Here is a 25,715-nt window from a genome sequence, read left to right on the forward strand (position 1 = left end):
TCAGGGAGCCAGACAGGCAAGGTCGGTTCCCAGCCAAACCCACCGCCATCAAGTCGATGCCAACTCAGGGTGACCCAGTCGGACAGGGTGGAGCCGCCCCTGTGGGTTTCCCAGACTGGAACGCTTCCCGGGAGTAGAAAGCCTGTCTTGGTCTCAAGGACCGGCTGGTGATTCCAAACCACTGACCTTGCAGTTAGCAGCTCAACGCATTACCACAACGCCACCACAGCTCGTCAGGTGAGTCCAGGGGTGAAGAGCACATGGGAAAGGGGGCGCGGTGGGGCAGGGCAGAGACTGTGGTCCCCACGGAGTCTCGGCATCTCTGTCTTTAGGTTTTGCTTGCCTAAGTCTAACGTAAGGGCCGTCCCGAGCCCCCTGGAGAGTGCAGATGTTGACCCTGCTGGGCTGCTACCTGAGAGACCGCAGGTTTCAGCCCACTGGGAGGCACTGCTGAAGAAAGGCCTGGCACCCTGTTACAGAAAACCAGCTGTAGGGATGCAAATGCTGTCACATCGACACCGATCCACAGTGACCCTGCAGGGCCAAGCGGAACTGCCCCTTCCAGTGTCTGCGGCTGTAGCTATTTCAGAGGAGTCCTCGTGGCTCAGTGGTTAGTGCTGGGCTGGCAACCACAGGCCAACAGTTAGTACCCATCAGCCGCTCCTCGAGAGAAAGACGAGGCTTTCTGCTCCCACTCAGAGTTACAGCCTCGTCCACCCACAGGGCCAGTTCTAGCCTGTCCTGTATGGGCCGTCAGGAGTCCATATTGACTCGACGCCAAGTGAGTATTTGAGAACTCTTTATGGGAGTAGAAAGCTGCATCTTCCTCCCGAGGAGCAGCTGGTGGTTTTGAACAACCAACCCTGCACTCAGCAGCCCCATGCCTCACCCAGCTGAGAAGCCACTGCCCTGCTGGCCAACCAGATCCACTGGTCCTATTGCAGGAAGCCCAGCAGCATCTCTGGCAGGCAGCACCGGCCACACAGGCAGCAAGTGCATAAGGGTTGGGGGTGGGGGGTGTCCAATGCAGTGACACGGGAGCCCCTTTGTTAGAGGTCTAAGGGACACTGGTGGCATAATACTGGGTTACACATCGAACTGCTGGCCCCAACATCAGTGTTTGAATCCGCCACTCGGGAGAAAGGTGAGGCTGTCTGCTCCTGTAAAGATCCTCGGTGTCGGAAACCACAGGGCAGCTCTCCTCTGTCTTGTCCGGTGGCTATGAGTCAGCATCAACTTGATGGCAGTGCTTTTGGGGTGCCATTTGGCTGTAGTTGTTAAAAGTCCCTAAGGGATCGAGATGTTTGTTGTAAAGCATTCAAGCAATCGGGGGAGCCCTCTAGAGAGGGGGGTCATGTGGGATTCCTCTGACTGTCCAGATGGTAGCAAAGCCCCGGGAAGGCTGAGGCCAGCACTGGGGCCTCTGTGAAGTTCACAGGGGGCAGCTGCCACCTCTGAGCGCTGGGGGAACTGGGGGTGGGGTGGGGAGGCTGTTCTGGGCAGGCAGCCTCTTTTGTCCTTCCACCCCCCCCACCCCCCTGAGCGACACGTGGCCTTCTGTGAGGCCCCTGTGCTTGCAAGAGAAAATGGAAGCCCTCCTAATTTATATTTTTATGGGGGCCGAATGGAACATGTTCCTTCACCCCAGAAGTCTCCATGAGGCAGCCATCTGAAAACTGCAGGGCCCACGATCACCGTGCTGAGACCACTGATCAGACCAGGTGGTCGTCCAGCCCCTCCCCTTAGTCTATTGGAGCATCCTACGGAGGAGGGAACCCTTTATTCCGTCACAGCTACACCTTCGTTGTGCACAGACCTGGGCATAGAGCCTGAGCTCTCCTCTCCTTCCACTGCAATACGGAAAATCTCTTCTCAACTGCATTGTGTGGCAGCAAGATCGTGGCTCAGGAAGCCAGAGATTCAGGGTTCAAAACCCAGCTCTGCCACTTACTGGCAAATTTTATATCCACTGTCTTTGACCTCAGAGCCCTGGTGGCATAGTGATTTTGTGTTGGGCTGCTAACCATTAAAAACCACCAGCTCCTCTGCATTGTCTACCCCGTAAAGATCCACAGCCTCAGAAACCCACTGGGGATAGCCCGGCCTGCCCTGTAAGGTCAGGGATGAGTTGGAATCAACTTGATGGTAGTGAGTGAGTCATTGTCTCCATTGCAATTCATAACCACCCTATAGGACAGAGTGGAGCTGCTCCTTATGGTTTCCAAGAATGCAAATATTTAGGGGAGCAGACAGCCTCATCTTTCTCCCGAGGAGCAGCCGGTAGATGTGAACTGCCAAACTCTGGGTTAGCAGTCCAATGCTTGACCCACGATGCTAAGTTTCGGGATGGTCATTTAAACCCCTAGTCCCCAATTTCTAATCTCTAAGATAAAGATAATGGCACCATTCAAAGGATAGTTGTAAAGAATAAAATAAAATAACGCACTCAATAGTACACTCGGCTTTCAGATGCTCCATGTTCTTGTCAACACAGGGCTAGAATCTGATTTTTGGTGTATTCGCCACGTTGGACAGGAGTGTCTGGGGCATAAGGTGCAGCTATAAATTACCAAGACTGGTCAACAAACCATCCTGAGTTTCCGATGCACATCATTCACTTCCAAGCTATCCTTGGATGGTCAATTTATTATCCCAACCATGTTGCTGTGGCTACTCAAATTGAAATGCTATACATTGGATTTGACTCTACAGTTGGGTTATTCTTGCCGGTGGAAAATCTTTACTCATCGGTTGGATGGCGCTTTGGTTGTAGGGCGGCGAAGGTGGGGGAAGAACACAAGATAGACTTGTAGAGCTACAGCTGTGACGAGGGAATATTCACTGGAGCTGACTCGATTGGGCTTCCCAAGCCAAACTCACTACCGTGGAGTTGATGCCAACTCATAGCAACCCTAGAGGACAGCGTAGAACTGTCCCTGTGGGCTTCCAAGACTGTGAGTCTTTAATGGGACTAGAAAGCCTCCTCATTGCCCCTTGGAGCTGCTGATGGTCTTGAACTGGTGAGTTTGTGGATAGCAGCCCAATGTATCCAGTACACCACCAGAGAGCCTCATATGTGCTTAGGAGAACCTTCGGGAGGTTCAGAAGATCTCAATTGGGATGTGACCTTCTGTGACCTCCCTCACCAAACTCCTCTTTCAGGAAAGAACATCTTCAAACATCTCGGCTTTCACCAGGGACTGGTCACTCCTGACAACATGTCCAAAGTATGTGTGATGAAGCCTTGCCTCTAAGGAGCACTCTGGACACACTTCCTCCACGACAGAGCAGTTTGGCCTTCTGGCCGTCCAGGGCACTTTCCATCTTCTTCTCCAGCACGCCAATTCACATGCTTCGAGTCCTCGTCAGTCTTCCTGACGCAATGTCCAACATTCACATGCATCCGAGGCCACGGGAAAGCCCATGGCTGGGGTGGACCGAGATATCAGGTTGGAACAAAAGGCAACTCAACATGTTGATGAAGCAAGACTTTAGCTTCCACCGAAGGTGCTGGCCAACACTAGACATGAGCTGACGAATACACGTTGCCCCGTGTGCCGACTCGGTGTGTTGACAAGAGTTGCCTGGAGCTTCCCGATGAGCAGGCTCAGCAGAAAGGGCTGGTTGGTTCCTGACTCAGCGTGGTGCTCAGGGAAGCAAGAAGGGGAGTGGCCGCCTGCCGGAGGGATGAGTTTGTCTGGTGGACTCTGGTGTCAGGTGAGGCGGTCAAGTTCTAAACACCTAAGGTTCCGTCGCATCCACCTGAATTCAGAACGGAACCAAGGGGTGACCCAGGGGCTAGAAGAACCCTCTTAGGCTCAGGATCTCCCTATAGCACCTGGCGGTCTGCTTCTGCCCTCGGTAGGCAGCCATCTCCTCTCAAGATATTGGCGTCCTTCCACTCCTGGCCAGAGGGCTAGCTCACCCAGCGTGGCACCTCCCAAACTCCTCAAAGCCTGGAGAGTCTCGAGTCTTTGCTCCACACTTGGCTCCAAAGCAAGTACACTTCCTACAGGATCAAGGTCAAGTTCCTCGGCAGAGCTGGGCGACCCTAAGGAGCTGGAGCTTAACCCTCAGCAACATCATCACCTTGGGGAACAGCCCCACCTGGCCCTTCCCATAGCCTCTACCCCCTTCTCGTCTGTGTGCGGTGCCCCGGTGGCCTCACTTCTCAGTGACATACAAGCGACAAATGCCACTTAGCTTTCTCTCTGTTTTTCTTACCCTCCCCAGAGAGCCACAGCTCCCTGTGCGCAAGACTGGAGGTTAATTTTGATTTTCATAAAGGAGTTTGAACTCTGACAGACTCATTTGGGGTTTCAGAACATTTGAATCTCTCTTTATTGTACCAGGCTCACCACCAGTCAGTCGGTTACAGTTCATAGCGACCCTATTAGAAGACATGAGTGGAACTTCTGTGGGTTTCCGAGGCTGTAAATCTTTATGAGGACAGAACGTGTCTGCCACCTTTCTCTTAGGGAGCAGCTCACTAGCTGACCTGTGGTTCACAGTCAAACGCGTGACCCACTACACCACCAGAGCTGCTTATGTATTGTACAATAGCTCTTATTTCTGGCCCTTCTCTAAGATAACAAATTGGAACTGCCTGCTCTTTAGCTCCGAATAAAGATGAAGTATTACTTGGTGACCATTCCAAGTTCATGTAATTTGCACTGTTATATCTTTGGGTCAGGGACACCAGGTGAAGTGTAACTTGACCTAAATATCTAGTACAACTACCGTATATACTTGAGTATAAGCTGACCCGAAGATCAGCCGAGGCACCTAATTTTATCACACAAACTGCATTAAAAATGTGCTGAAAAAAAACCTGGCTTATACACGAGTATATATGATACTTTAAGCCAAGCGGGCGTGTATTTTACCTCCTCCACCTCAGGCTAGCTCACACTCCGTTAAAATGTGCTGATTTCTTCATGGGTGCGCAGAGTGAAGAGAGGTGTATGGCATACGTTCTGTTTCTCAGAAACCAGAGGTGATGGAGGAAACTGGTGCCGTTTTTGGAACCAGCAGGTCCAACAGACCCAACGAACAAGTCTAAATGTTTGAGGCACCAAATGTGATCGGCCACTGATAATCAGCCCGAGTCAGGAACCTCCTGCTCACTCATCCTGAGCCCCAGCAGAGCCTACCTCTTCCACAGGAATCCCTAAGCCCATTAGAAATGCAAGCAAGAGGAAGAAGGAAGGACAGAACCTAGGAAGCTCTGTCTTTGTTGTCAGGTGCAGTAGAGTTGCTTCCAACTCACAGCGAGCCTAGCACAGAACAAAACACCGCCCGGCCTCCAGCTTCAGACTCATCGAGAACACGTGCTTTCAGAAGGTCGCCGGGGCTCCAGCGAGTCTTTGTTTCTGGTAAGTTTTAAAACATAGGTCTTTGGGAGAAGAGGATTTGAGCTCAGCCACAGAGCGCTTGGATTCAAATGCCACTGGGGGTGGGATGGGGTGGTGGTTTGGGACGGGGCCTGATTCCCCAGTCACTCTCTGCAGTAGGGACTGTTAGACTCCTCAGGTGGAAATGCCTCAGTCCTTGCTTCTCACTAGAAGGAATTCACGCCAGAGCCTGGTTTGTGATCCAAGTGAGTGTTTATCAAGGATAGAAGTTTCAGGTTTGACACAGACCCCCTCGGGGCACTTCACCCCCACACGTGGACACCTGAGGCCTGAGAAGCCACAGCATGACCGGGAAGCAGCCAGAAAGAGGGCAGTGGGCTCCTGACTCTGACTTGCAGGGCCCTCCGCTGGGAGGCGTGGTCGTCGGTACTGGTTGACCCCATTGGCTGAATTAAGCCCACCTGGCCTCGATTGGGGCCCTGCCAGGTGTGCTGGCTTCCAGTCTCAAAGACCTGAATTTGTGCATGCCCTTTAACCTTGATCAGCTTCCAACTTCCTGGAAAGGGGGAAGGGAAGCCCTAGCATATTCAGCAGTGGTTCTCAACCTGGGGGTCGAATGACCCTTTCACAGGGGTCACCCGATTCATCACAGTAGCAAAATGACAGTGATGAAGTAGCAAGGAAATAATGTTATGGTTGGGGGGTCACCACCACATGAGGAGCTGTATGAAAGGGTCACGGCAGGAGGAAGGCTGAGAACCCCTTGAGACAGAGGGCCAGCCCCTGGCTCTGCCTCTAGCTCTCTAACAAAACCTTTTGACTTCCTCTGGTGGAAAGGTGCCATCACTGACATGGCCGTGACTTACTGACGTAGGCTTGCTTGCATCTTTCTAATCACACGGGCAGCTTCCCCGAGAGCTGTGAAATGCCACAGAGGACTTCTGGAAAGTTCTCGGATCGCCATTTAGTTCCACGGTGATGAATGTAAGCTGAATGATGAAGGCAAGCTGTCAACATCCCCGCTGTGTGACACATTTGCTTTCATCAAATCAGACGATACCTTCACATGTGGGTGAAAGGATGGGTGAAGGGAGACATCGGACAGTGTAAGACATGAAAAAAGAATGATAAATTATCAAGGGTTCGTGAGGGAGGGAGGGGGGAAATGAGTTGATACCAAGAGCTCAAGTAGAAAGAAAATGTTTTGAAAATGATGGCAACAAATGTGCAAATGTGCTCGACACAATGTGTCCATGGAGTGTGATGAGTTGTATGAGCACCCAATAAAATGATTTTTTTTAAATGTGACTGAAGGACAAACTCAGAATGACAAGTACCCCACGGCAGAAGAGCCCCTAATATCCATGAGCACATGCCATTCGTATTACAACCAAACAAACCCATCGCTAGGGAGTCAATTCCATAGGACCGAGTAGAGCTTCCCTTTCGAGTTTTCAAGGCTGCAACTCTTCACGGAAGCAGACAGCCTCATCTTTTCCTCATGGAGCAGCGGGTGGGATCAAACCACCAACCTTCCAGTTAGCGGTCAAGCACTTAACCACTGTGTCACCAGGGACTATACGTCCTGTTAGGTCCTCAGGTGGTTCAAACCATTCAGACTCCACTACTGAAACGGAGCCCTGGTGGTGTAGTGGTTTCACACAGGGCTGCGAACCACGAGGCTAGCAGTTCAAAACCAGCAGGAACTTGGGGGGAAAAGGATGAGGCTTTCTACTACCGTAGAGTTCCAGTCTCAGAAAGGCACAGGGGCAGTTCTACTCTGTCCTTTAGGGTGCCTCTGAGTCAGAATCGACTTGACGGCAGTGAGTTTGGTTTGGGGTTCACTAATCTGCACACATGGAAGCAGCCGTCAAGAGATCACACAATGCACTGCATTGGGTCCATCTGCTGCACAAGACCTCTTGAAAGTGTTGAACAGCAAGGAGGTGACTCTGAGGGCCAAGGTGTGCTTGAGCCAAGCCATGGTGTTTTCAGTGGGCTCAGATGCAAGTGAGAGCTGGACGTTGAATCAGGAAGACCGCCGAAGAAGCGATGCATTTGAACGAGGGGGCTGGGGAAGACGACTGAATGTACCCTGCCGAAAGGACCGCCAATCTGGCTTGGAGGAAGTACAGCCGTGGAAGCAGGACGGTAAGACTTCCTCTCGCGGACTTTGGACATGTTGTCAGGAGAGACCAGTCCCTGGAGGACCTCATGCTTGATAGAGCTGCGGAAATGAAGATGACCCTGGACAAGACGGATTGACCCCGTGGCTCCATCAATGGCTCCCACATAAATACAATTGTGAGGCTGGCACTGGACGGGGCGATGCGCCATTCTGTCGTGCGTAAGGTAGCTATGGGTCGGAGCTGACTCTAGGGCACGTCACAACACTAACTGAATGGTTGGCAGTTCAAGCACAAGCAGGGGTCGTGTGGATGAAAGGCCCGGTAGTTCACAGCCGTGGAGGACGCTATGGCGTGCAGTCCACCCGGATGCCCATGGCCTCTCCGGGAGTTGGTATGTCTCTGTGGCATCTGGTTTGGTTTGGGCTTCGTCAGGATTTCAAACCACTCTCCTCACGTTCGAGGGCCCAGAGAGAGTGACATCGGAAAACCCGACTTGACACTGACTAGCGTCAACAAAAGGAGCCTTGGTGGCGCAGAGGGCTAGGTGCTGGGCTGCTAGCCACAGGGATGTTGGTTCAAGCCCACCAGCTGCTCTGCAGGAGAAAGGTGAGGCTCTCTGCTCTTGTGAAGACTGACAACTGCAGAACACTCTGGACCAGGGCGGGCAGACTTCTGAGACTGAAGAGCCAATCCTGCCCCTCACAATAATTTAAAAATTACTCGAGAGCCAAAAACCCAGCTTGACAAATGACATCATCACCGCTGAGTAACATCCCATTCAATGTAACTGCAGAGTCACGTGTACGTACCGAAAGAGCCGCAAGGGGCTCCAAAGCTGGTGTGCCGATCCCGGTTCGATGACACTCATGTTCCCCAAAGTGGGGATGCCACCCCTGGGGCCAGTGCAGGAACGGTCCAGGGGGGCCGCAAAAGCAGATACCCACCCACACGGTATCCTGGATTATGAGCTATTGTACGAAAATGTTTAATTGCCAGGAAGGTGCTAATTTTTCATTTTTCCCTGAAAAGGAATAAGTAGATCGAATGAATTTGGGAAGCGAGGAGCTAGAATTGATTCGGTGGCAGTGGGTTTGGGGGGGAGGAGGGGTTGTTTGTTTCAGGCAAAAAGGGGGAAACACTAGTGACCAGAGTGACACAACACAAGGACTCGTTTTCTCACCAGACACATAACTACAAAGGTCAGGGAACAATTTTATTCACAACTTACCAAAAAGGGGCCTTACAAAAATGAGTTCTCTAAGAAAACGGTAATTTACAGATGACGGAACACAAAATCCAGTCTGCAAACCAGCACCGACAACACCGAAATCGGCTCGAGCCAGCACCCTTACAGCCACGACCGAGTTCTCTCCTCCCCTACTTGTTCGTTTTTTTTTTTTTTGTCCCCAACAATCACAGACAAGAAATGCAGAGCGGCGGAGGGAGTATCAATAGGGACACTGTCTCTAGGGCAGAAAAACCTATATTCAGAAAACACATTCCATGTACACAAAGATCAGGAACCCCCAGGGCTTCCTGAAGTTGGTTTTCCCAATCGTGCATCTGCGTCCTTTGCGGCTACGCCTCAGGGAGGTCCTGATCTACTGCGAGGACAAGCACTGAGTCTCTCATTCTCTAATGGTCACATCCCGCTCTGGTGCCCTAGCAGCTGGTCCCTTGAGTGCTGCAGGACATCCCGAGAGCCTGGCGGCCTGGTGGGTTATGCCACTGGGAAGCTAACCGCCAGGTCAGCGGTTTGAAGCCACCAGTTGCTCTGTGGAGAAAGAAGAGACTTTCGACTCTCAGAGTTACATTTCTTGGAAACCCACAGGGGCAGTTTGACCCTGTCCTGTCAGGTCATCAGGAGTCGGAATGGCAGCGATGACAGGATGTCCCAACGTCATCCCGTGTCTCTGTAGTAAGACGTGGGAATGGTCTTCTCTTGATAAAAATCGATGGAATTGGCTTTCAACCCTAAGGATCTTTCCATTGATCACAGTGATGCCTGGGGAAGGCAGCATTCTCAGCCCCTTGATCTCTCTGTCCTCAGCAAGTGCCGTCTTCCAAGTCAACCAGGACTCTTTGTGCGGGGACAACATCCAGGTTACACAGAACAAGGCAGAACTGCCCCTGTGGGTTTCTGAGACTGCAGCCGTTCACAGGAATAGAAAGGTCCTGAGGAGCAGCTGGTGGCTTTCAAACTGCTGACCTTGTGGATCCCAGACCAACAGGTAACCACTAGGTCACTATGATTGGAACTGATTTGCCAGCGGTGGGTTTTGGGGGCTCAGGGTCCTGTAAAAGTCAGAAAACCGCCGGGCAGCCAGTGAGACAGTGAACCCAAGTGACTGCACATGGTTGGCTTCAATGCTGGGCGAGAGACGCTGGTTTGGGAATGGGGAGGAAGCCTCAAGCCAAATGCCTAAGTGCCTTCCGATGACGTTCACAGAGCTGCCTGCGGGGACCCCAGAGGCTCATGGGAAGGCGGACTGACACGTGAGCAGTATTTCCACATGGTAAGTGTAGCCAGTTTGAGGGGGCTGCTAATTGCCAGCTGAAGAGAAGGGGCCAGATCTGGTGGTCGGTTTAAGCCGGAGACAAAACCCAACAGCTCCCGCTGACTGAATCTTTCTCCAGGGGATAAGGATTAGGAGCATGGACGGAACCGGGCCCATTCCTTCAGGGCCCTGGGGATGAGCACCAAGCCAGGCGGGATGCGGAGTGCTAACACGGGCACCCGGCTCTCAAATCCAGCATGGTCCAGCTCAGGCAGGGCATCGGGGAGACAGCGGAGTTTAAGGCCCAATGGAAGACTCCACAGGCCATCCACCCAAATGCCTCTTCTTCTGGTTGTGGCTGGGGCAGGCTCTTGGGAGGCAGGCCACATGGTGTCTCCAGGACTCCCGTTCATCTGGGGAATCTGGTACCCGATCCTCTCTCTAGACCTTTCTTCTGGGGCCACTGTAGTCTGAACCACCCATTTTTCAGTGAACAGTTGAGTGGCACCCCAAAACCATGCAGCTCACCACCACCTGGGTAGATACCGACTCACAGCAACCATGTAGCACGGGGCCAAATGGCCCCTGTGGGTTTCAGAGGGCACCACTCTTGACGGGAGTAGAAAGCCTTGTCTTTCTCCCGAGGAGTGGCTGGTGGTTTCGAACCGCTGCACCTGCGGCGAGCAGCCCCTAGACGTAACCTACTAGGCCACCAGGTCTCCCAGCAAGTGTCGCCTGGGGGGCCCTTATTAAAAGATACAAAGAAATACCATTTTTCTAAGGAGAAGACGCCTGGTGTTTATAACTCATTCTCCCGGGTGGCCCTGGGAAAGGCTTGCACCATCCGTGGATTTTCACATCAATGGGCTCTTCCTTGTACACGCATCTCTAGGGTACCTACTCGGAGTGGTTTTGTTTAACCTGGGGCGGGGGTGGGATGCCTTTTCCTGGCTCGATGCCTCATTCAGCCCCTTCACCATCGGCAGCGGCGAGCAGGGAGATGGAGGTTGGGGGAGAAGTGGTTTCTGGAACAGTGGTGTCCCCTCCTCAGTCAGTTTCATCTCATCAACCCAGGGTGTCGCAGGCAGTACCAGGTCCCCGGGGGCCCCCAAACCCACCAGCCGACATGCCGACCCAGGGGCTGCCATCAAATGGAAGCGCCAGCTTCTGAACCCATCATGCAGGACAACAGCGGCCACTGAGAGGGCGTCAACTGCATGTGGGATGGTCGGGGGGCCGGAGTGGTCTCTGCCAGGAGAATGCCAACGAGAAGCTGCCCTCTGGGTGCTGGAAAGCCACGGTCAACGTGGGCAGGCGCCCGGAACGTTTCTGTTTCCTGTTCGATGTCCCCAACCTCCCAGGCTGCAGACTCAATCCCTCGGTCACCAAGACCCAGGCCTGTAGCAGGAGAAGCCACGAGTTCAGACGGGAGGAGGGTATGATGGTTCTCGGCATTCTTGGGGCTGCAGGGCACAGCTGGCCTGGCTCTGAAGCAGACGGTCCAGAGGCCTACAAAGCTGTCCTTCCCAGACCGAGGCCCCGACTCGGCTCAGCCCATAAGCCTTGGCAGCGGGGGTCTTGTGAGCTTCCAGGGACACACCGCACCTCAACTGTGGAAGACAGGGACTCCTTTAGGCATCCTGAAATAAGAGCAGAGGGAACAGTTTAAAGACCATGCCGTGCCGTGCCCACAAATGCTCATCATCTTCAACGGGCACTTCCAAAACCCCTGCCTGGAAGATGTTCTGTCAGAGGGCTCTTTAGAGAGAAGGGTGGCGAGGCTTCTCCTGACATACTGTGGACACGTTGTCAGGAGAGACCAGTCCCTGGAGAAGGACGTCCTATTTGTTAAAGTGGAGGGGCAGTGCAGGAGAGGAAGGCCCCCCGGGAGATGGACTGATACGGTGGCTGCCGTCACGGGCTCCAACAGGACAACCGTGAGGACACGCAGGGCCCTGCGGCGTTCTCCTTCTGTTGTCCTGTTGTGCACAGGGTCGCTCGGGGACAGACCAACTCGATGGTACCTCACAGCTGCAGCACCGGCAGACCTGAATTCCAGAACAGGAGGAGGGCAAGTCGCCCATTCTGTGGGTCCTTCAGCTGTCCAGAGGCCTGGTGCTTTCAGGAGAGAATAAAAGCCCTGGGACAGCATGGGTTAAGCATGGGGTTGTTGACCTGCTGGTAAGGGTTCAAACCCACCAGCTGCTCCGTGGGAGACAGACGAGGCAGTCTGCTTTCAGAAAGACTCTCGGCTCAGAAACCCCCTCGGGAGGTCTTCTGCTCTGTCCTGCAGGGTGGGCAGCAGTGGGTAGGGGTGGATGGAGGGAGGGCCGGATGAAGTTTGAGTCAACAGATGAGAGGAGGCTCTCATGCCTGTTTGCTTTCTTCTTAGCTATCAAAGCACCACCAGCCGTGTGTGTGTGTGTGTCCACTCACAAGAAAACCAGCTGTGTGTGTGTCACACCACTCACAAGAAAACCAGTGTGTAACATGCAAAAATGACTGTGCAAAGAAAGTCACGTGTCGTGCACTAGAGACTGCAGTGTCTCACTGGAGAAAGTTTGGGTATATGGCTATAATTGAACTCACGGCCCTCAGGTTGATCCCGACTCGCAGGGACCCATGGGGCAGACAAGAACTGCCCCTGTGGGGTTCTGAGGTTGTCCGTCTTCGCGGGAGCAGAAAGCCTCATGTGGCTCCCTAGGAGCGGCTGGTGAGTTTGAACTGCTGACCCCGAGGCTGGCAGCCCAATGCGTAACCCGCTGTGCCCCAAGGGTCATCTTGAGTTATGGCTCTAGTTGCCCCTTTCCAGTCTTACCATGTACATTTCTAGCAAATTCTTTCAGGAATTCAGCATGCCGGATTTCGGTGTCCGTGGTGCACTTACTAATTTCGAGGTCACACAGCCCAGAGACGTTATAGAAACTGCCATGGAAAATCCCCGAAGGGGTGACTGAACGGGCCATGGTATGTTCCTCCGGTGGAAGTTTACGCATCAAGGGACAACAACGGTACTCCCTTAATGCCACCGCACGTGGACAAGACCAGAGACCATTATGCTGGCCAAACTCAGTCCATCTCACAAAGATGGATATGCATTGTACGGGTCCGGCCAGCGATGGCTGGTGAGCATGGTGAGGGACCAGTAGCGCTTGGTCCTGATGCTCCTTAAGCTTCTGAAGGTTTAAGCATGGCCCACGGGTCACTCCCTATGGCAATAACCCTGCAGAAAACTTCCCAGCTGGCTCCCCGCACCCCACCAGCCCATCCCCACAGGTGGGAATGGTGTTTGGTCCCCATGGTCTTCTGTCAGCCCACTGGGCACTCACAGCCTTACCTGGAGGGAAGGGGCATCTCCCCATTGTTCTTGCTCTGTCGGGCACCTGGAGGGCGGGGAGTCCTGAGCTGGTCCTGCCGTGGTGTCACTTGGTCTGGAGCAGCCACACGGTTCTGCAGAGCTTCCAGAGTGGGTGTGACTCAGGATGGCTCCCCCGGCCCAATCCTGACTGTCGCTGGAATCTGGCGAGGCGGGGTGCTCATGTTCCGGATGGAGGGCGCCCAGCTCTTCGCCGGTGAGTTCGGGGTACGATTCGCAGAAAGAGATGCTGTCGCTTCCCATCAGACTTTGCATCAGAGGCCAGGCGTCTGAGAACTCGCCACCGACAGGCCGGGACAGGGACCCGAAGAAGGTGGGGATCATCTCCCCCACGGAACCTGCCGCCCTGCACACAGTGGGGAGACGCCTTTAAATGCCACACGGAAAAGGAAAATCACCCCCTGCCCCCGCACCCCAAGCCTGCAATCAATCAAGAGCAAAAACGAGTTTGTTTTAAGTCATAACTCAGTCTCCCAAGTGAAGCGGGATTTCATCTGTAAGTCCAAGGCTTTTTGATAAACTAGGAATGTGGAGAGTCCGAATTCCAGCACTTTCTCCTGTTACAAACGCCCGTCAATACGCTCACTCACTGCCATCGGGTAGACACCGGCTCACAGCGACCCTGCCTATAGGACAAGGTAGAATGGCCCCTGTGGGACTTTCGAGACACTGCCTCTTCTTGCGGGAGTAGAAAGCTTTGTCTCTCTCCCTCGGGACAGCTGGTGGTTTTGAACTGCCGACCTTGTGGTTAGCAGCCCAATGTGTAACCACCATTCTACCCGGGCTCCTTTCCTCAACACACTGAGTCAGGTTACTTCAAAACTATTTTTTAAAATCAATTTTGAATAGCCATCAACAAACTCACATGTTGATTCCGACTCATAGCAAGCCTGTAGGACAGAGCAGGACTGTCCCGTTGAGTTTCTGAGACCAGAATCCTTTATGGGAGGAGAAAGCGCCCCCTTTCTCCCCTGGAGTGGCTAGTGGTTTCAAACTGCTGACCTTGCGGTTAGCAGAACTATAAGAAATCTACTATGCACTTAATCTACACCGTTGAATGAAAACGCTTTCTGCATCATTACAAACTTGCCTCAGTGGATGCCCTAAAACCATACAGGACATGTCAGAAAGTCCTTAATGGTTATCCGAGGCGGAACAGGTGGTGGAGATAAGAAAAATATAACAGGAATAGGCAGGCAGAGTGTACAGAATATTGTATGAAATATTGTTCATCTTGAGAGAGCTACTTTATTCTTAACTCTCCCCTTCAAAATAGAAAAAAATCACTTATAATAATATATATAGATATATTTTAAACCCCAAACATCCCTGGGTGCAGTAACACCCCACCACTTTGGCCTGAAAATGGGCCAACTAGCAGCATCTTTAGGAAGCCATGGTGGCGCAGCAGGTTAAGTGCGGGCAGCTAATTGGAAGCTCGGCAGTTCAGAGACTCAGCCTGGGAAGCCCCGGGCGCGGCTGCAGTCACCAGTGGAACTGTATGTGTGGCTCTACCCTGTCCTATAGGGTCGCTACGAGTAACCCAAACCTGTTGCCGTCCTGCAGACTCTGACGCACAGAGACCCTGTGGGTCAGAGCAGATGCCCCTAGGACTCGCAAGGGTGGCAGAGGGTGTGTGTGTGCGAGGGAACACGCCACTGGAGGGCCCAGGGCCAGACGTACCTGTCGTGGAGGGCGGCCTTGGAGAGCACGGGACAGCCGAGGGCCCGGCCCACGCTGCAGGCTTCCTCTCGGCCCAGGGATGGGAACAGGTGCACAGGCCCTGGGGAAGCCAACACACACTCGCCTTTAGGGACTGTCCCCCAACACCCACGCAGCCCACTCTTCCTACAGAGTCAGCAGGGCCCCCTGGGTGACTTTTTGGAAGATAGGCGTATGAGGCTAAATTCAGCCCCCCAGGTGGCAGGCGATCATGGGGCCTGTGAGATCCGCGTGAAAGCGCCGCTGCCGTGCTGCTGGGGGCACGATGTCTCTGTGCAACGGTCCAGAATACAGAACTGGGACCAGCGAGCCCGGCCTGAAGTCTAACACAGCATACCTCACAAACACCACACACACTGACATCGTATGCACACCCACACTCACCACACACTCACATCATACACACACACACACGGCACACACTTCACGCATGCACACACTCCATACACACACTCGGACCCGGCACCCACCACGCCTATCATACACATGCCCACACCATACATGCCCACACCATACATTCATACAGTACATAAATGTCCTCACATGCCACACCCCCACTACACACACACATAAACCACAGACACCACAAACACACACCACACCCTCTTACACACTCATACATACCAGCAACACCCCACACTCATTCGTATAAACTACACACACAAACACACACCGTACCCTTAGTCCACCACTCGGCAAGCACATTCACACATTCACCACATACCTACCCCACACCCGGGCACACATACCACACACACCATGTACACAGGCCGTAAACAGGCACACGCGCTTACATTCTCACATATCCAACACACAAATACTCACTTCTGCCAGTGCACATACCTGCACACATCTATACCGCTGGGGGGGTGTGGCTTAGGGCGCAACTTGGTGTGTGAACTGCGGCCACGTACATTTGTCTCTTACAAAAAATAATGCAAGTTGACTTGGGAACTTTGGAAAACACGTCCCAATAAGGAACTTAAAAAAATAAATCTTTCTCAGTCCTAGAACCTGGAGTCACTGTCAATATTTTGGTGAATAATCTTCGAGACATCCTTGTCAATCTCTCTTCCTGGCTACCGATCAAACGACCTACCTACCTACAATGATATGTACCATAAACACTTGGAATTCTGATTTTTAAAATGGCGCAGGGACACAGAAGACTTGAGAGGTTCCGCATTGACATGCGTGCGTATAGCTGGACACTGACGTGCGTATAGCTGGACACTGATGTGCGTGTGGGTATACCTGGACACTGACGTGCGTGTGTATAGCTGGACACTGACGTGCGTATAGCTGGCCACTGACGTGTGTGTGTATAGCTGGACACTGACGTGCGTGTGTATAGCTGGACACTGACGTGCGTGTGTATAGTTGGACACTGACGTGCGTGTGTATAGCTGGACACTGACGTGCGTATAGCTGGACACTGACGTGCGTGTGTGTAGCTGGACACTGACGTGCGTGTGTGTAGCTGGACACTGACGTGCGTGTGTGTAGCTGGACACTGACGTGTGTATAGCTGGACACTGACGTGCATGTGTATAGCTGGACACTGACGTGTGTATAGCTGGACACTGACGTGCGTGTGTATAGCTGGACACTGACGTGCGTGTGTATAGCTGGACACTGACGTGCGTGTGTATAGCTGGACACTGACGTGCGTGTGTATAGCTGGACACTGACGTGCGTGTGTATAGCTGGGCACTGACGTGTGCATAGCTGGGCACTGACGTGTGCATAGCTGGACACTGATGTGCGTGTGTATAGCTGGACACTGACGTGCGTATAGCTGGACACTGACGTGCGTGTGTATAGCTGGACACTGATGTGCGCATAGCTGGGCACTGACGTGCGCATAGCTGGGCACTGACGTGCGTACAGCTGGGCACTGGCGTGCGTGCCTATATCTGGGCAGATCCAAATGTCCCTGGAGGACTGTCTCTAGGCACGCCATCACCGTGGCGTCAAGTTCTCTTTTGGAAAAGTCAGTGCTAAATACTGAGACACAAGTGCAAACTAAATGGGATGGCCTCTGCCCTCTCCCTCGCTCCCACGCCGCTCTCACACCCGGACGTAGCCTGCGATGGCCAAGAGGACACAGTCCCCGCTCACTCGACATTCTCCACTCATCTCGAAATGAAGCCAACAGGCAGGGGCCGCCCTTGCAGCAACGGCGGATTCTAGGGGCTGTGTGCTCCCTCGCGGCAAGAATGGCAAGGCTTCGTCTTGTGCACTTTGTACGTGTGATCAGGAGAGACCAGTCCCTGGCGGAGGACATCAGGCTGGGTAAAGTGGAGGGGCAGCGATGAAGAGGGGCACCCTCGACAAATGGATCGCCACAGTGGCTGCAACAATGGGCTCAGAATGAAGACCCGTGGTGAGAACGGTGCAGGACCGGGCAGTGTTTCGTTCTGTGACGGCTGCTAACCGTATGAGCGACAGGGCAGCAGGGAGGGCTACCCTCATAGGTGGGCCTAGTGCTTCTGCTTGTGGCCAAAAGTAAGAACGTGGTCCCAGCATAACAAGGACGTGTCCAGAGGGCACCAGAGCAGCCTGGAGGGGGGCCTGCTGGCTGAGCCACTGAGACTTGGAGCATCAACATCAACTAGCATCGACTCGAGTCAAGGTCAACGCGTACACGAGGGAACTGGGTATACCCTTCCTTCCCCTAAAACACTCGCACAACAACTAATCAACATGGGGTGGGGATGGGGGTGGCGGTGCTCATGGAATGAATGAACCACGCTCGCGAACCCTCACTGCGGTACCGACTGTGGCCATGACCGCCAATGGCCCCTGCCGGCTAACAGTCTCAAGGGGGTTATCTGACCAGTCTGTCTGCAACCTCACACCCACATCCACTGGGAAGAGAAACAAGCCGGCAGACAGTGCAGACGCCCGGCAGACCCACCACCACGTGGGCAGAGCCAAGCTGAGCCCCCACCCCCACCCACCCATGGGGCGGTCCGACAAGAACACAGAGTCCCTTTTTGCCAATCAATCTAAACTGAGAGTCCTGCTTCAACAGTGGAGACACCTCGCAGACGCCTCAACCGAAGTGGGCAGCGCCGAGCTGACCACGGGCCTGGCTGAGCCGACATCCTGACAGGAACACAGCGTCGCTTCTGCTCACAGAGACCCCAACCAGAGGCCAGTCTACAAAACCACCACTGTGGACAAAGGCGGAGCTCACAAACATGTGTGGGTCAAAAGGGGCCGGAGAAACTCCAGGGCTGAAGGCGGCCCTTTGTCTGAGCACCGTCTTTGCTATCACGAACCCGGAGGGGGGCAGTGAACAGTCTTAATGGCAGTGGGAAGATGAGACACCCCACACCCCCTCCTTGAGAGCCCCCCCCCCCGCGGCTGAGCTTACCACAGGCCTGGGTGGCATCTCGGTGACACTGGCAGCAGGCTCGGGGAGGGGTCTCGTGGAGTCCAGGGCGGTCAAAACAGGACAGCTCAGACCCATTGTACTGGACGTCCTGTGATCTTAGAGACCCTGCGAAGGACAGGGGAGGACACGGTATCAGGGGGCCTATCGCCTTCATAAAGGAGACTCGTTAGCATCACGATGCACACCCCACCCCCCACACCCTTCTAGCACGTTCATTTTCACGGCCAAGGATGGCAACCATTCATTTAAGTTCCCATGCTTCCTTCTGACACTGCCATATAAAACCCAAAATGGGGGCACCTGAGCCCAGTGGCATTCCTGGATAAGCGTTGGACAGCCAGTGCAAGGTTAGCAGTTCAGACCCACCAGCTGGGTCCTTGGGAGAAAGATGAGGCTGTCTGCTCCCATAACGGAGTATAGCCTGGGAAACCCTGTTTGGGGTTGTCAGGAGAGAGAATCCATCTAACTGCTGTGGTTGTACGCTGCTGGCTGTCGGGGTTTTGCGTTGGGCTGTAATCCGCGTGGTTGGCAGTTCGAAACCACCAGCAGCTCACAGGAGAAAAACTGGGCTCTGAAGCCCAATGGGGGCTGTTCTACTCTATCTGATAGGTCGTGAAGAGCTGGAATCGCCCGGGGAGCATGGGTGTGGGGGTAAACCAGGGTGCTGTCAGAGCTTGGGCGATGTCCAGCTAGGGCCTCTGCGCTGGCTTTACATGCCCTCAGAGTCCCTTCTCAGTCCCCAAGCCAGCGGGTGATGGTGATGACCCGTGGCTGTTCCACAGGGCCCGGGGCTTCAACACTTACAGCTGGGTTTCTTCTCCACAAACTGCCTCTTGCAATAGATGACGCAGAGGATGAGCAGGGCCAGCAGCACGGTGGCCAGGGCACTGCAGATCACGGCGGCCAGCGCTGTGTCCCGGGGGCTGGAGGCCGCGGATGGGATCTTCACCAGGTTGACTTTGGTGCTGCCTGTAAGCCACAGGGAGGGAGGGAAGGAGGGAAGGGAGGGAGGGAATCAGCTGACCACTCTGGGAGACGCCAACACTCAGAAGCTGGCGGTCCCCAGAGGCAGCAGCCCTCACGAAGTCTAAGTAAAAACGGAGAATGAGAGGGGATTATTGATGATGACCCCTGCCAGACCCCTCTTAGGAGCCTACTTTAACGCAACACCCTAAAATACTGGGCACAGTCCCCGGTTGGGCTGTGACCCGCATGGTCGGCAGCTCGAAACCACCAGCAGCTCCGAGGAAACCCACAGAGGTTCACTATGAGTCCGCAGTGAGTCTGGTTTGGTTTTCAGTCAGAATGTCGGAGCCCTAGTGATGGAGAGGGCTGCACTCTGGGCTGCTAGCTGTTTGCAAGATCAGCAGTTTGAGACCACCGGCAGCTCTGCAGGAGAAAGATGAGGCTGTCTGCTCCCGTAAAGAGTTACAGCCTCGGAAGCCCACAGGGGCAGTTCTATGCTGTCCCACAGCGTCTCTGTGAGTGGGCAGTGGGTTTTAATCTGGATGGAAGCAGACTACAAAGTTCATGGGCACACAAGCCACGATGTGGTGGCAACTCGTTTGTAGTTCACACCCACCCCACCCCCTGGGAGTCCAACTTACAGAGACCGGACAGGGCACAGAGCAGGCTTTCCAAAGCCGCCATATGAATGGAAGCTGACTGCCAGAGCTTTCTCCCAGGGAGCGGCTAGGGAGTTCAAACTGCTCCCCCACAAGTTGGCCGCGGAGCTCTCACCACTGCACAATCAGGGGGCCTGCCACCATGCAGTCTGGAACCCAAACTCACTGCCAACGAGTTGATGCTGACTCGTGGCGACCCCACAGGAGAGAGCAGAACTGGCCCTGTGGGTGTCCGAGGCTGCAAATCTTTATGGGAGCAGACGGCTGCTTCTGTCTCTGGTGGCGTGACTGGTGGTTTCCAACAGCTGGCCTTGAGGTGAGCGGCACAGGTTTGTGTCACCACTACCACGTCACCAGGGATCTTGGTGTGCACACACTGATAGGCGAGTAACTGTACAGGCTCGTGTGCCCCCTGCACCAAAGGTGGCAGACTGCGTGGTGGTGGGAGGGGCTTGGAAATGTCAGCAGATGGACTGGGACCCAAGGGTGAAGCCAGGGCATTGGCACCCGTGAGAAAGGCTGCCCGTTCTACCTCTGCAGCGTTCTAGCAGCCCAACAGCCTGGAGAGGGCGCGAGGAGGCACGGTCACCAGAACGCTCAGCCCTGGTGATGTAGTGCTTGCTTGTTGGGCTATGATCTCATGGTCAGCAGTTCAAAACCACCAGCAGCTCCACGGGAGCAAGACTGGGAGGAAGACTCCTGTAAATAGTTGCAGTCTTGGAACCCCGAGAGGGTCACTGGGAGTCAGCCATGGACTCAAAGGTATTGGATTTGGTTTGGTTTGGGTGGAAACCCCAAGAAACCCCAAGCACCTGTCGGCCATTGATTCTGTTTGAGTCATAGTTACTCGGCCCTACAAGACAGAGTCCCATGGGGTTTCCAGAGCTGTAAACCTTGGCGGAACCCAGCGATGATCACATCACTCTGCTGTCCTGTGGAGTGGTAGGTGGGTCTGAATGTTTTGGGTTAGCAGCTAAGTGCTACCGCCACAGTGCCGACGGGCCTCCTCATGCGGCATAGATCGGCACAACCCTCGTATGAACAAGGATATCAGATGAAAGTAGGGTTACGATTTAAAACTCACTGCCATCGAGTCCATTTCAACTCACGGCAACCCTATAAGACACGAGACCTGTCCCTCTGGGTTTCCAAGACTGTGAATCTGTACGAGAGTAGAAAGCCTCATCTTCTCCCGAGGAGCGGCTAGTGGTCTTGAACTTCAGATCTTGCAGTTGGCAGCCTAATGCACAACTAACTACACCTTGCACAGGGCAGAGCAGAAACACCCACAGGGTTCCCGAGGCGATACATCTTGCAGGGGTCAGACAGCCTCACTGGTCTCAGACAGCCTCACTGGTCTCCCTCGGGCAGCTCATCAGCTGAGTCACAAACCCTCCAGGAAGGAGGAGCGCTTTAATCACTGCACCACCAGGGCTCCTTTCAGGGTTGTGATAGAATCCTTACAGGCAAATTCTGGGCGTTCAGAATCTTTCCAAAATTTGGTAGTCAACATCTTTTGTTTAATATAAAAAAGAACTGCCTCCACCTTATAAGGGGGTGAATGGTTTCCCACGGAGCGGCTAGTGGGTTCAAACCAAACCCCATCTGCAGCAGTGGGGGGCTCAGCATTTCCTTTCCTCGGGCCAACCACAGACGCTGTGTTAACTTGACACCTTTCCGAGGTGGAGAACCGAAGCTGTAATTTCAGTATTAAACTGTCACGATCACATCGCATTGACACCTAGGCATGCCCAATACGCAGCTTCACTATACGCCCCCTCACCCCAAAGTAGCATCTGAGTATGAACCAGAGACAGAGATATGGGTGGGATGGATGGGTGGTTATAAGCGCCGTTAAGAGCCCGCAATAAAATGATTGTTTTAAAAGAGGTTACCAAATTTTATTTGCATAGCAATTTAGAAACAGAGGGGATTTAGTTTTTTATAGGAAGGATACTCTGGTAATTCAATAAGAGGGGTTTTCACGACCCTAAAAGATTTATGAAAGAGGGGTTGATCTTTCTTTGCTCATTCTAATAAAATGATTAAAAGAGAGAGATACAGAATTTGACCTCCCAATTTGCACACATGCGCACACACATACACACACGCGCGTGCCTGGCCACCTTACATACCCCTCTCTCAGTGTGCTCACAGGAAACCAGTTTCCAGAGGCAGTTTCTTCTTTTTATATACAAACAATATTCTTCCTTTTTATAGGACACAACCTCATTGTTCTTACCTTTATTCCATATATAGGTGTATATAATATATAATTTCAAAACCAACCCCAACCCCATTGCCCTTGAAATGGCTCCGGCCCCTGGAGACCCACGTGTGACTGAACTTGCCCCGTTTTCTTGGCTCTCATCTCTATGCCCAAGGACTGCCAGGCCTTTCCTCTTCAGACCCACCGGGCGGGTTTGGGTCTCTGACCTCCAGCCGACCCTCTGCGTCACTCACATAGACACCACCGTTGTGGAAGCTGTGAAATACCGCACCGGCGGCTGCCACTCCCAACTGCTCTGAGAAGGATCACATGAGAAGGTCCTCTTTGAAAAACCAGGATGCTCTTTGAGGACGCAGGTGCGCCTGAGCCCAGCCATGGTGTTTGCAGCAGAGTTGGCCACTGCATAAGGAAGCCCCAAGAAGAATGGACGCGTGTGCATGGCGCTGCTGGAGAAGAGGACCCAAAGTGCCGTGGACTGCTAAAAGGACAAACCCATCCTGGAAGAAGGACTGTGACCAGCGTGCTCCTGAGAGGCAAGGATGGCGAAACTTCATCTCACGTCCTTTAGACGTGTTGTCAGGAGAGCCCAGTCCCTGGAGAAGGAGGACAAGGACATCGTGTTGGGTGAAGTGGAGGGGTGGCAGAAAAGCAGAAGGACCTTGGCAAAATGGACAGACCTGGCGGCTGCATCAATGGGTTCAGGAATAAGAACAACTGTGAGGATGGCCCAGGGCTGGGCGGGGTTTCGGTCTGTGGTCCAGAAGGTCGCTATGGGTCGGAACCGACTTGATGACCCCGAACGGTGTGGGAGAGAAACATGGAGCAGAACTGAACCTCATGAACGAGGCCAGGCTGACCGGTCAGACCGAGGCCGGTGGGGTCTTGGAGCCTCGGGCCCTCCGTCAGCCTTCAGGCCTGGCATGGAGTCCACCTTGGTGCCAGCATCATCAGCCATGTGTGCTACATAGAGAAGCCCTGGGCCCAGGACCAAGGGGGGAGGTTGAGGGAGGAAGGGGGGATGGGAACAGGGAGGAAGTAGGAGGGCTGGCATCACAGGGAGGGGGTGCAAAGGCTGAGCCAACACGAAACGGGCAGGCCTTGTTGGCTGGCGCACTGAAGACCCACCAGCCAACCTGCAGCCGGGTTTAGAACATCTCCAGAAACCCATTCACGCAGATTCCTGGTGAAAACCTCCTTTTTCTCCACCGAGTTTGAGGTGAGGAGGGAGCAAAAGGGTCGGGGTGTGGGGTGGGCATGAGCTCTGGGAAGTGGTTTGTCCTCTACGCAGTTCTGGTCCACGGGGGATCCTCCCTTAGCGGCCTGTCTATGGCATTCTCTACAGGATGACTGGACTGGGACTGGGCTCCAGCTGGGGCTTCCTCCTGCCCACGCGCCTGCACTGGACGTCCCCCGGCCTCGTGCACCAGCCTCCCGGGCCTTCACGGAATGTCACTCGCACCTTATTAGGACTCCGACGGCACGTCAGAGGGGTTGGGAAATAGGACTAATCGCATTCTTTGGAAAGTTTTCACTTTTCCAGCACACAGAGGCACTTCCTCCTCTGGGCTAAGGAGTCAATCCCACTGTCACCTCTGCCGGGCATGTTGGCAGTCGACTTGACTGGAAGAGCTGCTTCCTTGGCTTCCATTTCACGGGGCGTCACTCATTTTAACCTCTGAACCAGAGCCCCTTTGGCAGCACGTCCAGAAATAGACTGTCGGTGGGGCGAGTTCCAGGAGCCATGAGATTGCCAACCATTCCTATCGTTGATCAAATCAGGAGTTAATCTGTCTGATGTGGTTGTTTATCCCCTCCCCCAGCACGATGCAGGAGTCTGGATTGCACAGCAGGCACATCTACAGAACGGTGGGCCACCGGAGTCCCTACTTATCCTTTCTGGAAAGTTCTCCACACCATCCTCAACTCCACGGAGGGAACCCAGACAGGAGCCAGCACTGAAGCTACTCAGGTTCTGAACATCACTGCAACCATGCACAGCCCGTGGTCCACCGGTCTACAAAGATGGTTCTTTTTTTCTGAGTCTCTGCAACCACAGCCATCAGGCGTTGGAATCTCGATGTGACCCCAGGTTTGTCTGACTCTGAAAATGTCGCCTTCTGTGATCATGGTACCAGGCGCACTCCAGCCTTTTAAAAAAATCATTTTGTTGGATGCTCATACAATTCTTATCACAATCCATCCATCCATCCACTGTGTCAAGCACATTTGTACATCTGTTGCCATCATCATCCTCAAAACATTTGCTTTCTACTTGAGCCCTTAATATCAGCTCAGTTTTCTCCCTCCCTCCCTCCCCGCCCCAGCCTTTTAGGGCGAAACCAAACCACCTTGTGCAGGGCTGCTGGCTACGTTCGTCACAGATCTGGCAGTTCAAGTCCCAGCTAACGTGTGCACAAGAGATTCCTCCAAGATGTTGTTGGTACGTTGACCCTGACTCATGGCGACCCCAGGCGTGTCAGGGCACAGCTGTGTGCCCAAAGGGCTCTCAGTGGCTGACTCTGGGGCTGAGGATCACCAGGCCTTTCTTCTAAGGCAGACAAACAGGTAACTGTTTGCCCCACTGGGGTGGGGGTGGGAGTGGGGGGGGCTGTGGGATGGTGCCTCCTTTGGACACGTTATGTTTAAGCTGCCAGTTAGACAATGCCAGGGAGAGCATCAGCAGGTGGTGGGGGAGGTGATGGACAGGCAGATAGATGGATCACCAGTTAATTGTGGTACCCCGGGACTTAGCAAACAGTTAAGACTTTGACCTAGTTTAAAGCACAGACCTAGCCTCCCAAATTGAACACCTGCCTGGCCCCAAGATTAACAGGCCACTGAATTTCATGAAAGGGCAAGCTAACCTAGGGCTTTTGACTTTCATATTTGTTTGTAAAATTATTTTTTAAGATCTATAGACTATGGGAAGGAGGCCTGGTGGCACAGCGGTTATGCACTGGGCTGGTACCCAGAAGGTCAGCAGTTTGAAACCACCCGCTGTTCCATGGGAGAAAGATGAAGCTTTCTACTCCCATAAAGAGTGGCCGCCTCAGAAACCCACGGGGGCAGTTCCACTCGGTCCTGTAAGGTCACTGTGTGTTGGAAATGCCTCTAGGACAGAGAGTTTTAAAAGTATGATGGCCGTTTCCTGGTCTCTGCTGTAACAGCTCCAAAGTAAGTGAGACACCACGCGTGGTCAAGTAGAGGGGCAGCGAACACGAGGAAGACGCTTGACAAGACAGACTGACACCGTGGCTGCAATAACGGGCTCACCCAGAACAATTGTGCAGATGGCGCAGGGCCAGACAACGTTCCCTTCTATTGCACTGTGGCAGTGACATAATCTGTGGCCAACTTGAGACTTTAAGAGTGAAGGGG

At 53.6% G+C, this 25,715-nt stretch overlaps 1 protein-coding gene across 1 annotated transcript in view; it reads right to left on the reverse strand.

Annotated features, from left to right (window-relative positions):
* Positions 1-8,690: 8,690 nt before the first annotated feature.
* TNFRSF19 (TNF receptor superfamily member 19) overlaps positions 8,691-25,715 on the reverse strand; it is a 71,494-nt gene continuing 54,469 nt past the window's right edge. The window contains exons 6-10 of the mRNA XM_075562823.1: positions 19,287-19,451; positions 18,462-18,587; positions 15,041-15,140; positions 13,319-13,703; positions 8,691-11,621 (exon numbers count right to left, since the gene is read on the reverse strand). Coding sequence (XP_075418938.1) covers positions 11,613-11,621; positions 13,319-13,703; positions 15,041-15,140; positions 18,462-18,587; positions 19,287-19,451 — 785 coding nt within the window. The 3' untranslated portion in view covers positions 8,691-11,612. The remainder of the gene's footprint in view (positions 11,622-13,318; positions 13,704-15,040; positions 15,141-18,461; positions 18,588-19,286; positions 19,452-25,715) is intronic.

This window comes from Tenrec ecaudatus, chromosome 11 (assembly GCF_050624435.1).
Source record: "Tenrec ecaudatus isolate mTenEca1 chromosome 11, mTenEca1.hap1, whole genome shotgun sequence".
Taxonomy (NCBI): Eukaryota; Metazoa; Chordata; class Mammalia; order Afrosoricida; family Tenrecidae; genus Tenrec; species Tenrec ecaudatus.